Raw genomic sequence first — 15,711 nt, forward strand, 5'->3', positions numbered from 1 at the left:
GTTGTTTTATTTTTTTTATGAGATTCCTCTGTCAATCATTCACAAATTATTGTTTAAATCAATTTCACCGAGGATAAATAGTACTTGTCGATATCAGTTTAAATCAGTTTCACCAATGATTCTGTTGTTTCCATTCAATTTTATTCATACATGTGAAACACTCAAAATTATCTTAATTTTCTAAAAATGACCATTTTATCAAATTTTATGTAAATCATGTACAGAGTGTGAGTGACTATTTGTTTAGAGGATGATATCTATAGGGAATCCTTCTCTGCAGGAAGCAATATGCGTGTGTCTACATTTAAACCAATAACATTTATCCATCTAGAATTGATGGAATATAAGACACTTTTTTGTTTTAAAATATAACCAATGAGCATCATTTCCTCTTCATCCTTTTACGAAAACATTTGGATAGAAATTATGGTTGTGTTTTTGTCGTATTTTTATAGAGAGGGAATAGCAAGAGAGAAAAAGGAAAGAAGTGTTTTAGTAGTACCAACAAACTATTCATAAGGTTGGCAGGTTGGACCCATTGTGAATTGGACACTTGTTATGGGTTGAGATTAAAGAAACCCTTCTTTTATGCTCCCCAAATGGCTTCGAATCCTTCCATATCGATTCCCTCGATTAACTACTTCCTCAATCTTTTCTCAACTGACAAGCAACCCCATTAATTTGTAGTCAGAAAATGTATGAAAGGAAAGATAATACTCCAAATCAAATAAATGTTTCAGAAACAAAAAAGAATAATTGGTTAGATAATTGTGTTTACATGTGAGAAAGAGTTTGGTGGTGGGGTCTTATTACTTGTAAATTTCAATCAATGCTTTAGCTATAGACAGGGGTCCCTATATTCTTATTAATCTTCTACTAATCGAAAGAAAATGAAATGAAATAAAATGACACATCCAATGTGCATATAGTTTCCACTGAGGCAGTACAATACAATAATTAAAAAGGACAGCATAGCCCAAACCCAGTGGTACATGATCTTCTCGGTTTTACTACTAATTAATTCCTGCAAAAACTCACATGCACATATGACATATCCCTATCAGCATCAGGATTCAGGTACGTGGGTAAGTGTTTTGAAATAATAACGATAATAGAAACAAGAAGGGTGTGTTGTGGTGTTTCTAATTATGTGATGTTTTTTTAACCCATAGTCGTTATTGACATGGGTGCAACCAGCTGTAAATCCTTCCTTTTTCAACATAGTAGCTTGTCCAATTGCAAAGAAAAGATATGGAAAGGGGGCATTCTGATAGCATTTCAGAGTGATGTTCAGCCATCCATCCATCTATCTCTGGCAGCAGCAAAGTTCAAAATAAAATTTCCACATTAGTGTAAAGGGAGAAAAAGAATCCTTTCAAAAGTGCTGTAGTGTAGCTTAAACACTCAACACAATACATTAGGCCCCATCTCTGATTTCTGCTTTCTTCCCAACCCAAAATTCCAAAACCCTTTTTGTTTCTTTCTCTCTCTCTCCTCTGTACTTAAATCCCCTTCCTTGGCCCACGCACTACTCTCTTCACATCACATTACCTTGCATTACATTACATTTCAAACCTCTTCGCTTCCTTTCTATTCTCTTCTTCCCTTTCACAACCCCTCACTCTCTCTATATATACACCCAACATCACTACCATCAAATTACAACCCGCCCTCATCTGTTACAAAGAGGGGAAAACAAAAAAATGAGAGAATATTGGACCTCTCTCGCCTCACTTCTCGGTGTGTTTGCCTTCTGTCAAACCATCCTCCAAGCAGTCTTCCCCCCGGAACTCCGTTTTGCTTCCGTCAAACTCTTCAATCGGATCTTCCACTGCTTCTCCTCCTACTGCTACTTTGACATAACCGAGATCGACGGCGTCAACACCAACGAGCTCTACAACGCCGTGCAGCTCTATCTCAGCTCCTCCGTCTCCATCACCGGAAACCGCCTGAGTCTGACACGCGCCGTCAACTCCAGCGGCTTCACCTTCGGCCTTGCCAACAATGACAGCATCGTGGACACCTTCAACGGCGTCAACGTCCTCTGGGAACACGTGGTCACACAGAGGCAGGCCCAGACCTTCTCCTGGCGTCCTCTCCCCGACGAGAAGCGTGGCTTCACGCTCCGGATCAAGAAGAAAGACAAGTCCTTGGTCCTTAATTCCTACCTCGATTACATTATGGAGAAAGCCAGCGATATCAGAAGGAAGAACCAGGATCGTCTTTTGTACACCAATTCCAGAGGTGGTTCCTTGGATTCCCGGGGTCACCCTTGGGAATCCGTGCCCTTCAAGCACCCCAGCACCTTTGACACATTGGCCATGGACCCTCAGAAGAAGAAAGAGATCATGGAGGATCTTCAGGACTTCGCCAATGGACAATCTTTCTACCATAAGACTGGAAGGGCATGGAAGAGGGGTTACCTTCTCTATGGCCCGCCAGGGACTGGTAAATCTAGCATGATTGCGGCTATGGCCAATTACCTTGGCTATGATATCTATGATTTGGAGTTGACAGAGGTGCATAACAACTCTGAACTCCGGAAGCTTCTCATGAAAACCAGCTCCAAGTCTATCATAGTGATCGAGGACATTGATTGCTCTATCAACCTCACAAACAGAAACAACAACGGTAACACTTCGGTTTCGGCTTCGAGGAGTTACTACGATTCGGAGTTACGAGGTGGCGGCGGCGGTGGGTGCGGCGAGGAAGGTGGGAACACAATTACTCTGTCTGGGTTGTTGAATTTCACTGATGGGTTGTGGTCTTGTTGCGGGAGTGAGAGGATTTTCGTGTTTACCACCAACCACATTGAGAAGCTGGACCCTGCTCTGTTACGGAGTGGGAGAATGGATATGCATATTTTCATGAGTTACTGTTCGTTCCCGGCGCTGAAGATTCTGCTGAAAAACTACCTGGGTTGTGAAGAGTGCGAGATAGAGGAGACAATTTTGAAACAGTTGGAGGAGGTTGTGGACGTGGCTCGTATGACTCCAGCGGATATCAGCGAGTTATTGATCAAGAACAGGCGCAAGAAGGAGAAGGCGGTGGAGGAACTGTTGGAAACGCTGAAGGTGAGGGTGGAGATGAACGAGAAAAATGGGTTTCTGATGAGAGGGGAAAACGGGGTTGAAGAGGAAGAGCAAGAAAAAAGAGCTTTGGACAGTGAGAGCCCTAAGGAGGAGTCAGAAACCGAAGAGAACTGCAAGGAAGAAGATGAAGAAGAGAAGGTGAAGTGATATATAATGGTGATAATTATAATAATAATGTTGTTCAAGACTTGTTTGGATGTTTCCCAAAGAAGGAGAATAGAATGGAATGAATACATACAGTGTAATGTCCAATAGCCAAGTGTAGTAGTAGTAGTAGTGGGTGGTGGTGGTACATGGTGAAGGAAATTTTTGAAGGGTGGAGAAGCTTAGCTAGGGCCTCTAATTTGAAAGATGTCACAGATTGGTGTGTGGTTTAGATTTGAATAATGGAGTGGTTTTACTATTTAGATATGTAGGGAAAGTCGATCTGCATCGTGATACAGTTTAAGATGTGTTTCATTGTTAGATTTGTTTGGGGTGTGGGTGGGACTTTACACCCTGACATGGCTGGGGAGCCAGCTGGGATGTTGGTGAACACCTGGGTGCACATGGCATGGGAAAGGTTGGTAACCTGATGGGACTTGTAGGGAATAATGGTAATAAGTAGGGTAGGACTATTGCCTAATGACAAATTTTAATCATGCAATCCAAAACTCTCTTTATTCTAAACCAACTCTCACCTTGTCAAATTTATTTATCATCACAATGCTGAATAGTAGTAAGCTTATGTTAATTCTGCTTCTTTATCATAACTTTCAGGTTAATCTCACAACAACACTCCTTCCATTTATATTCTTTTTCCATTACTCTTTTCAGATTAGGAAGGAACATTGTTTCATATATTGAAAACAACATGTTTTTATATTCAAAGTAATTTGCTTTTTGGAAATACATTTTTACATATCCTTATTTTATAAATAAATTAAGAAAAAGATTTTTTTTTATCAGTCATCGTATTTAAGTTGTCTTTGTATGCTTGAAGTGAATGACTTCCAACTAAACTGTTCAAAGCCGAGTTTGAGTTACTATACCAGATGTCGCGCACGTTTAAAGCAACACTTTTGTTACACATATTTTAGGATAAATTACCTATAAAAAGTGTTATTTATTATATTTTGTTGTAATATTAAATATCAATTCGATTTCAGATTAGGTTATTTTACTGTTAAACTATAATAATATTCACTAATCAATTCGATATTTAGACAAAAATCTAAACAATTTTTTTTTACCTTTTTAATTATTAAATTATTTTATTTCAACAAATTCTTTTATAAGGAAACTTTAAGAAAGAAAATAAGAAAGGAAAATAAAATAACATATTCTAAGTTAAAAGTAGTTTAATCTTTTATACAGGTTCTTTATATTTTTTTTTTATTTCATTAGTCATGTATAAAATGTTGTAAAAACATTTTGTATATAAATTAATTTTAATTTATGAAAAATCTATTTCATTCCTTTAAACATCTCTCACTTTTTGACACTTTCTTTTTTTTCTTTAAGAAACAACACTTGAATTTTTCATCAAGAAATTTGGTATCAGCAAATAACCAAACTAAAATACAAAAAGTTACCTAGACAACATCTTTGAGAAATATATTTCAACACTCACACAACCTTAAGCGATTCAGCAACTCCAAATTTAACAACATAAATAAGAAATGTGTTTGACAGTTGAGGGATTAAAGTTTGGAGCGTGATAGAGTTACCTGGAGCATAAAAGTATTTACATTGTGAATTGGAGGGTGACAGGTTTGTGTGGGTGATTGGATGAGCAGAGTTGAAATTTGATTAAGATTTGAAAATGTTGAATAATGAGTGTGGGGGCGGATAGGATTAGAATAAGAGGAGAGGTAATAGGTGGAAAAGAAGTGATGAATAGAGAGATTTTGTGTTCGGAAAAGGAGGGTATAGAGGCACAAAAGCAACTAGAAAGTCTTCTCATACAATGAGAAAAAGTTGACAATATTTGCTTCTTGATTTTGATATTGAGTTGTAAAGGCTATGAGGTTAGTGCTTTGTACTTTAAGAAAAAGGGAATGTACCAAAACCAAAAGCCTCAAGGCTAAGTTCCCACAACTCTCACATGCAACAACCTTTCAATTATTATCATTACATCAAATGAAAACACACTCATCTTATCTTCATTCCATTGCTACTATCAAATCTTTACTTTAACTATTAATCGTATTTATCTCTATAATTAAAATCTATTTTTTGAAACACCATAAATAATTAAATTCTTGTTTATTAGACGCGTAAAATTAATTGTTTACTTCGAAGGCAAAACTTTTTTTTTTTTTTTAATTTGCTTAAATAAGAGATTCATTAGTTAAAACATGGTCGATTTTTAATTGAAGAGATAAAATTCTTCTCAAAGATCAATTATTACGCACTTATAATTCTAAATTAAATATAGACTCGTTTTTTAAAACACGATCAATTATTACTTCCAGATAAAATCTTCATAAAGACATTCTTTACTTTTCTTAAAGATTGTTTTGTTTCTTCTCTTTCCATTCTAAACTTCAAGTTCTTATTATGCACATAACATGCATTCATGAGTATCAGAGGTAAGCACTTCTCTATTCAATGTACATTTTGCTTTATTGTGCTTTTAAGATTTCTATGACCTTTTAATACATGTTTTTTTCAGTGAATGAGGCCCACCCTTCGTTCAATCAATTTATTCCTTATTTTAAATAATATCAAATTAATATCTTTTATTTTATTTAACATATAACCTACGCGATAATTCATATTTACGTTAATATTTTAAGCGATAATTACAATTCTTTACATCATCTGCAGTAAATGTTTCATTATTTGCATATATTATGCTTAGAACACGTAAAATGCTTTTCTTCCTTATTTAATTTTCTCATTCTTACTTAACTTTCAGAACCTTTACATACCACGTGCTGACATTAATATATATTTATTTAATTCCATGCATTCCAAATAAAAAAAGATATATATATTTTTATTATAGTATCAAAAGGACACTTACAAACAAAAATTGAGTTTAGTTGGACTTTCTACCTTATCCTCTCCTCTTGTTGGTAGGTGAAGCTCGAACATAATGGTATTCTATAAGGTGGAAACTTTTCAAACCCAACCACTTAGGTTTATTTGATATGAATAAGAGAGAAAAATGCTAGCAACGATAGAAACACGACACCTTAACACTTAATATAGTAACTTGTTCACAAAGGTAACAAATTTAATAACTAACCAAAATAAAAAGACCAATGTGCTCGATCGATGCCTTTATTCACAGACCTATCACCTCCTATGTAGTCTTCTTTCAATAAAAATGGATGTTTACTCATTAATAAATGTTTCTCCAAATATTTCTGAAACCGAAATACTAATTTGCTGACTTTGTATTTATAATTTATCTCATGGATTATGAACTGATAAAAACTCAATAAAATATAAACAAAACAAGATATAAACAAATTACCTGAAAATTTTGTTCATCAATATTTTCAACCAAATATTTATGAATTTGGTTTATCAAATATCTTTAAGCAGATATCTTGAATTATTTTATTATTCACTAGATTATTGACCCAGTAACAACTTAAGTGCGGGTCCAATTACCATTTGAAATAGCTTATTAGCTTTGTAGGCCTAATTACGGTCCAAACCCTTTGGTTGGGTTCACCAATGACGGATGGACCGATCGGTCTTAATCATCAACCGTTCGGTTAATATTTCATACGATACAATAAACGTTTCGCCCTTTAATACTATTTTTAATTTAATTGAATTTTCAAATAATATGTACATGCAGTTACCTTTTCGCCTCATTATTTATTTGTTTTATTCAATATATTATTCCTCTGCTAAAAAAAATCGATTAAATTTTCTTGTTTTAAAAGTGTAACAATACGACTCTTTCATTGTGCGAATAAGTTTCTGATTTGTTTTTTTAAGTACTACAATGTAACCCTTTTATGTGTTAAAAGTAATATTGTTAATTACTTTTTACCAATTTCTGGAAAAAGTGGTCACATTGTTGAGATCTTTAAAAGATAAGAAACTTGATTGAATATTTTATTAATAGTGGAATCAGATTGGACAAAATAAATTAAAAATCAATTAAGTTTGTGGTTCTGATAAGCCATAAATGTTAAGTATCATACTGATGTACTATTATAAAGTACAACAATCCGTCTTGATATAAAAAGTTAATTAATGATGAATTTTTATATACTTTTGAATGGATGAATCCTTATATATATCTCGTATAGGTTAGTAGGACATGTTTAACTAAAGATATTTTAAAAGATGCAGTTGAATTTCTTTTATAGGGAAACTTGAGAAAATTGACTACATATATTTAATATTAGATGTTCATATAAAAGATATGGCACTACTTATAATAAAATAAAGCTTTACAATTTAGTGTTTGTAGGTTTCTTTTTTATATATACTATTTAACTTTTGTGTTTATATTTAAGAGAAAGATTGATCATATTTAAGGTATGTATTAAGATAAGATATTTGACATCATTTAATGTATGTAATCTTTTATTTTTCTATACTACTTAATTCTTTTATTTTTATTTAATACAAAACTTTTAATTTCCACTTGAATTCTTAAGGGACTATAGGGATAATAAATTATCTTGAATGATTTAGATGTGAAGATTTATGAACTCTGGAACTCTTATAAGATCTTAATAGAAGCAAGATGCTCAGTCCTACCTATGGTTACTTATTTCCAATGCTTTTTTTCTCCAATTGCGAAAACACGAGTAACTGGTGTTAAGGGGTTAAGAAATGTGCAATTGTTCTTATTCTTTATTCGTTGCAAGGTGACACAATAGAGTGTAGGGTGGTCATTCTGATATTATTAGTCAAAATTTCTCATTATGAAATAAAAGTGATATGACTAATATATGTATGTGTTATATTATATTTATATAGTGATTATTTAAAAATATTAGTTTAATGTTTCAAACTACTCTAAATTTGTGGATTAGATTTTTTAGTTTCCTTATTTTGAATCTTGAAAATATTTTTTCTCATTAATTAAATTGATAACTTAATTCAACCAGTTGATTTGAATTAAATGATTTAAAAATAATTAATAACTCAATTAAGTTTGTTGTGGCTAATTAACTTAATTTTTAAAAATAATTCATAATCATTTGAGATTTAAAACTATAGTTTAGAGGAATTGAAAATTGTATCTATGATCGAAAATGTTTTGAATTAATATGTTTGATGTGAGGGTATTAGAAGATTGATTAATGAAAAATATTTTAGTTTGATGAAGAATTTGTTTTTTTTCATTGTATATAAGGTTTAAATTATAAAATGATTTTCATAAAAAAGATCATGATTTTTTTTATAATTGATATTATTTATTATACATACAATGTAATTTTATTACGAGTATAGTTTTTTATATTTTTTTAATAAAATATTCATGTAATGATAATTATATTTACTATAAATTTATTTAAACTAATTAATTTAATTTTTTAATTAGATTAAACTTAATTCTAAAACTTGTTCTACCCCTTATTTGCGAGATAAGTTACTACCAATTATTTTTATATTATTACACAAAATTTAATTCATCGTACCTGTTCAAATTTATTTTAAAAATACAAAATAAAATATTTTGGCTAGAAAGAACCTTTCTCACCATTGTCAAAGTCTAAGGGGTGTTTATGGCGGCGAAATTTTCCTCAACCAACAAAATATTACGCCCATATTCCTTACTTAGTGACTAAGAATAAATTCACTGAATAAATTTAATGAAAACAATTCAAAATACTTTACTGTTATTAGTACTTTCGTGTCAACGTTCAAAAGATCAAAAGGCTCACCTGTTCTGATTCATTGTCAAATATTGATAAATTTTTATATTAAAAGTATCCGAAAAGCTAAATTCATCATAAAAACGTTCGCGATTCTTCCCTGGGTTGGGTCTATTTTCTATATTTGAAAACAGAGAAAAGTTTCTCTCTTTGTAACTATTTAAGGAATCTATTTCAGAACCTTTATGAAAATTAGTTAAATTAAATTATATTAATAAGTTTGCTAATATTTTTATTATTATTACATTATTACCAGATAAATATTTGTGATTGCTCATATTTTAAAACATATTATGACAGAAAAAACTTTATATCATTATTTTAATTTATTATATTCGTTCATCAAAATATGTAAAGTGATCAGAGATATTTAAAAAAAATTAACTTAACAGATAAATTAAACTGATATCGTAAAATGTATAAGCATTTATATGAAAAAATCTTATTGATACGAAGAAGAAGTATCTAAGACAAAACTCGAGTTTTATATATAGGTTTAAACCCTCCGTTGGTCCTCAAGTTTGTATGAAAATCTCAGTTGGGTCCTCAAGTTTTTTTCTGTCTCAATTGGGTCATATTTTTTGTAAAAATGAACACATTTTACCCTAACCGTTAAATTGTAACAAACGGCGTTAGTTGGTGCTGACGTGTTGCATAGTTACGTGAAATTTTTATTACGTGGAATTTTTATTTAATTTGAGAAATTATTACATGGCAACTCTATCCTCTTCCCCTCCGAGCCAACTCCCTCCCCCTTCGTCTCCGAACTCGTCTTCCGATTCGAGCCCCTCATAATTGCTCTCGAGTGCAGAGACCTCTCCGCCGCTCACTCCCTCGTTTCCCTCGCCATCTCCTGCGGCTTTAGAGAGAGTGGCATTACCAATGCCAAGAAGCGCGTCATCATCGCCATTCGCTGCTCCATTCGCATGGAGGTGCCGTTGGGGGATACGCGCACTGTCATGGTCACGCCCGAGTATGTTCGTTATCTCGTTCGGGTCGCAAATGACAAGATGGAAGCTAATAGGAAGAGAACTCAGAGATTTTTCGAAGTTTTGCTGTCCACTGATTCCTTGATTGCTGATAGCGGGGACCGTTTGTTGCCGACGAATGAAGCTTGCAGCCATCTTGAAAAAGTCTGAATCTTTGAATGGTTGGCAGGGTCTGTGAGTTCTCCTGGTTCTGGTCTATCAATTAGCCATTTTGATATTGTCGGTGAACCAGCCGAGAAGCTTTTCCTTTGGGGCCACTCAGCTTGTGTATTGAATAAGGCTGGTGACAAGAAACTTATCATTTTTGGTGGCTTTGGAGGCTTGGGAAGACATGCCAGGAGAAATGGTTTGTTGCTGCTTGATCCATATTCTGGCAATCTTGAAATTGTTAGCACTGTTGATTGTGCTTCTCCCACTCCACGATTGGGCCATACAGCTTCTGTTGTTGAAAATTGCATGTTTGTGATTGGAGGTCGGACTGGTCCTGACAAAATTCTTAGTCATGTATCCTTGGAAGTTACTGTAATTTAGTGAAAATTTATTTCCACCCAGGTAATGCTTAACAGCATTCTTGTGTTACAACTTTCAGCCCCTTTCCTGCTTAAAAGAAAGCCCACTGATAAAGCAACTTTTCAGTAATGAAAAAAAAATTGTACACTTGTTTTTAAGATGACTTTATGTATTGGATGAGTTCTGGTATCAGTATTTTAATTCATATGCATAAACGGAACAAGTTGTCCCCTGTTACTATTTCCAACTACATGACAATCTGCAGAAGAAGTTTTTTTTGTTCAAACTACATTGAATCTGCATACGTCTAATTTATTCTTGCATTTATTAATTGTCTCTGTGACTGTCGCTGTCTCCGTTCTTGAGCCTCGTTCTTGAGCCTCGTTCTAATCCGGGGATTGGTAGTGTTCCCAAAGCCATGAAAGGTGAACAGGTTGCAGTTGGGTGGCGCCGATGGAAGGAAGCAGAGGGGAGGGAGGAGAAGATCTAGTTCTAGTCAAAACATCACCACGTGGCCTTTCAATTTTAATGCACAATGCCACGTCAGTAAATGAAAAATTCCAGCTCACAAAAATTTAACGCCGTCTCACACTACTTAACGGTTATGGCAAAATGTGCTCACTTTTACAAAAAATATGACCCAATTGAGACAGAAAAAAACTTGAGGACCCAACTGAGATTTTCATACAAACTTGAGGACCAAGGGAGGGTTTAAACCTTATATATATATATATAAATCATCTTATCTTTTTTATTTCTTTAAGTTCAAGCTGAGTGGTGGATATGGTGGGTATCTGTTAAAGAAACTCTGATGCTCAAATCAGATTTTATTCAAATAATTTAATTCACAATTAAGTATCTAAACTCAATTAAGTTAACCTTATCTTTGTAGCTTACCTCTCTATTATAGAGTTTACAATGGACTTTCAGTTAATGTCAGTCCAATACTACTAATATCCGTGTTGGACCAATTGCAGTCCAACAATACATAGGTCATTTTTACTTGTTTAACTTATAATTTGACATATAAATCGATAGGTCCCGATTACCTATAAAAGACAATTACTACACCGTATTTGTCGTCAATGATAACTTATTGCATAAGTTATCGATCAGATCATACACTATACCATACAAAATATATATATATATATACACACACACACATGTATACATGTATATGTGTATGTTTTATTTCTTATTTTATTATTTAAGTAATAGTTTTAAAACAGTTTTATTAATTTTACTTTTCAACCATTCTTTTAAATACAACTTTTTTTATTTGATTTTTTCTAAATTTAACTATTTGTAAAATTAAAATAATTATTTATAATAAAAAATTATGTGTAAAATAAATAAAAAATATTTAGCATAAAATTATAAAGTTTAATTATTTTTTATTATTATAAAAAAAGTCAACACATTCATATAAAAATAAATAAATACACATGCGCAGTATATTTTGAAGAGACCCATTTTTATAAAGTTTATCTCCCTTCCAATTAATATGTGGTTTAGAAACCAGTCGGCATTTTAAAAAAAAATCTAAAAGTACTATATTAAAATGTAAAATTTGACTAAATTTAAACTATCTTAAAATCCAACTTTAAACTCCTGATAAAAAAAATATCTATCCAAAATTATTATATAATTTATGTTGCCTAAAGATCATTTTTCTATTTCATAGTTACTTAATCTATAATTATATATCACATTAAAACATTATATCACACTTCAACAATTGGTAAACATAAAGTAGTTTGTATGCAAGTAAAGTTTATTTTTTAATTTTTTTATTCGGTGCAGAAAATGTATTCAAGAAAACAATTTAATATATATTTTTGTTTTACAACAAGCACACTGAAACTAAAAACTTATGACCCAAGGTCTGTAAGTAAAGCAGTTGTATTGTTTCCCTTATAGCTGTTTCTGCAACCTGAAGATCTTGCAGGAATTGAATATGACTAAAAAGTGATGAAGTGAGGCATTGGTCTAAAGAGATAGTAAGGTCTTGCTGAATGAGTTTAAATGAAAGACGTCCACACACTCATATATGCAAGAAAAACACATGTAGATTTCAGAATTCTACTTTTTGGTGGTGTCCATTAGGAAGAAGGACGCTGCTATGCTAACAAGTCCTTTTTGCTTTTACTCACTCTCTTTCTCTCTCAGCGTTTTGGTGTCATTTTCTTGGTTTGAGATCGATGCAAAGATTTTTATTCTAATGGTTCCCCTTTGAGACATATAAGATGCCCCACCAAAACCAAATAGAATGGATGTGATTTCATTTTGGCTTTCTTCCTAACCCAACAAAGTTATCCGTACTTTCTCTCTTTCCATACAAAAAGTCCGAATAATTTCAACGGACCCGACTTATTCACATACAACAATGTTACTTTCAGATGCATTTAAGATTTTAGCTGAATCTTACACCAAATAATGCAATCCCTCAATTTTCAATAATTTACATTACAATGTTCTTTCAGTATATGCTACGTTTTTTTTCTATCCATTTAGCTTAAAAGAAATGGTGGACACTGATTCTCTTCTCTGCAGAAAAGGAAGTGACGGTGTAGAATCAAAATACCTGATTCCTTCAAACTCCACAGAATCAGAACAAGTCAATTTGTTTTTCCACTATTGCAACCGTTGGATGCATTGATCGACCTCTTTGGTTGGGAGTACAAAGAATCAGATACTCTCGGGGACCATGCACCGATTGAATGGTGAACGTTTTGTAGAATGATAAAAGTATAAATGGAATTTTGAATAGAAAAACAGATACTGAAAATGAGTTATGCATGGTTGGCATTTTCAAAAATAATGGCAAGCTGCCAAAAGAAAGGATTCTTCACCAGAAAGGACTGGGATGTTTTGGCGTGTAATGCAGTTTATCATATGTTTGTGTTTGTTTCAAATCTTTTTCTTATTATCTCACATTATTGTATAAAACAGATGTTGGTGCATCAATATGTGTTAACACCTGTTCCCTTTCTCTGGCTCTATCACTTCTCTCTAGAATTTCTAACTGTTTGTATATTTGTTTAAAGATCGGAAATTGTAGGGTGATTTTAGAGATGAACTCTCTATTTTAATCCGATCAATTTTCCCAATAAAGTAAGTTGGTCTTCTGTTATCTTTCTTAATTTGCATGTTTTTCTATACATGTAGATGGTCTTCACATGTGGGATTTGAGCTTTCTTTAAGAGTCTTTGTTTATCAGTGGTCCTAATTGTGTGTTCTGATCATGTTTGTATTGTTTATAGGGGCAAATAGAGATTTCTAAGAGTTTAAAGGTGTTTTGGGAGTTTTTTAGTTGTTTGGTTGTCATTAAGTAGGGGAAGTTAATGACCTTGCTTTAAAGTATATATGTTTTTAAGAATGTTGCATTGCAAGTTTAGTTTGCTTGAGATTGGTTGATTTGCTGATGCTGGTTGTTTAAATTGTTATTTTATTGATTTGGTTGAGTTAAGTTGAATTAGAAAAATGAATATCTAATCAATTGAGTCAATTGGTATGTTTTTTAACACTAAAAATTATATTTGAACCAAATATTAAGAAGGATGTACCAATTTGATCACTTGAAGGTTGAATTTTCACAAATCATTGAATTTTCATATGTTGATATATGATTTCGGGTTGAGCAGTGACAAGCTGCATTTTAGCTATATTTCACTAAACGTCAAACGTGTATTCCTGAACGTCATAAATTACAAATGCTTTGGCATTAAGCGGTGGCAAGGGATGATTGAGAGTCATTGTTCACTGCAAGTTCAGGACAATTTAATTCTATGTCGATGAGCGACCCTAAGCATCAAGACCGTTGTTGAACGCCACCTTTTGCCAAAAATTTGACTCTGAGTGCTAGGACCCAATTGAAATAAAAAAGATTTTCTAATTATATATTTCTTTTTATCCAATATTTTTCGTGCTTGAACATAAAATTTTATTGAGAATTTTACAACAATATCATGATAAAATAACTTATTAGGTCCATTCAAATTGACAATCAACACCTTAACAATTTTCATTTGTCCAAGAGAAAAAAGAGAAACTCTAAAAGGATAGGGGACATTCTAAAAGCAGTTGGTGGGGTTGGATCCGTTGGTAAAAAGGACATGTGTCCCTACAGCTTCTTCAAAAGACATTCATAAAAATGCACATCTTAATTTGTCCCTTTGAATTTTAAGATTTTTAATTGCTTTCTATGCAATTTTTATCCTATTTGTTTAAGTACACAGGTTAATGATTGAATAGTGTACATTCAGTTAATCATTGTAATTTTGTCATTTTTATAATATAAATTGTAACACTTGAGTAGAGCGTCAAGACAAATGCAATTATAGATTTTCTTAAATTGACCCTTGTATAAAAATTTGCTTAAGTGGTCTTAAAAACATTAAAAATACCGGAAATAATAATCTAAATATCAGAAGAACAAAAACCATTTGAAATTGATCTTTAAATTTTATCCAAATGACCAATTATAGGACTAAGTGGTGAATTCTTGGCACTTCCAATATTAGTTAAACAACTTTATTACTTTAGGAACTACTTAGAAGAAGATTAATAGTTTGCCACCAAAATCGTGGTTAATTTATCCAGACTTATTCATTTATATTCCTTTAATATCTGTCCATATTGTTCCTGTTAATTGTATTTTGTAGCTATTAACATATTCACTCTCATTTGTTAAAATAGCTATTCCTATCTGTTGGAATGGATTTGTTTGGGAGAATGAGCGAAATTCCAGATGCTATGAATTACTTCTTGTATTTTCTTTATTAGTCGTATTATTATTTTTATTAACTTGATAGACTTAATTTTGGAATATGTTAGATATATTTTTTTAAATTACCATAGAAATGCTTTACAAATTAAACCGCTTCCATAAGTTACTTCCCGACAAGTATTTTACATTCTATAATTGAAAATATTGTTTTTTTGTCATATTTTTCATAAATTAAAATTATAGAACATATTAAATAGTGTTAGGATTAAACTTAAAAGAAAAAAAATTGTGGTGAAACCAAATAAATAAAAGTGCAAAAAGGGGTCTGTCTAAATGACCCAGAAAAGATGGGCTACTAGAAAGGCCCACGAGCCCGAGAGCATAATTGATCAAGAAGTGTTTCATCATACACCTCCAAATCTCTTCCTGCACCTCCAAAATTTTCACTTTTAACTTTTTGAAATCTCATCATTATCCTACACATCTAACTTTATAAAAAATTTTATTTTTAACTTTAATAAATATATTTTTATTTTCTTCTTTTTCTT

General features: G+C 32.4%; 1 protein-coding gene across 1 annotated transcript; it reads left to right on the forward strand.

The window, feature by feature from the left end:
* Nucleotides 1–800: 800 nt before the first annotated feature.
* On the forward strand, nt 801–3,761 carry LOC124832217 (P-loop containing nucleoside triphosphate hydrolases superfamily protein). The gene has a single exon (XM_047306367.2). It carries the CDS (start codon nt 1,704–1,706, stop codon nt 3,237–3,239), a length of 1,536 nt encoding a protein of 511 aa, XP_047162323.1. The 5' UTR covers nt 801–1,703; the 3' UTR covers nt 3,240–3,761.
* Nucleotides 3,762–15,711: the final 11,950 nt, after the last annotated feature.

The sequence above is a fragment of the Vigna umbellata genome, chromosome 1, assembly GCF_029865625.1.
Source record: "Vigna umbellata cultivar VRB3 chromosome 1, Vumbellata_1.0, whole genome shotgun sequence".
NCBI classification, from domain to species: Eukaryota; Viridiplantae; Streptophyta; class Magnoliopsida; order Fabales; family Fabaceae; genus Vigna; species Vigna umbellata.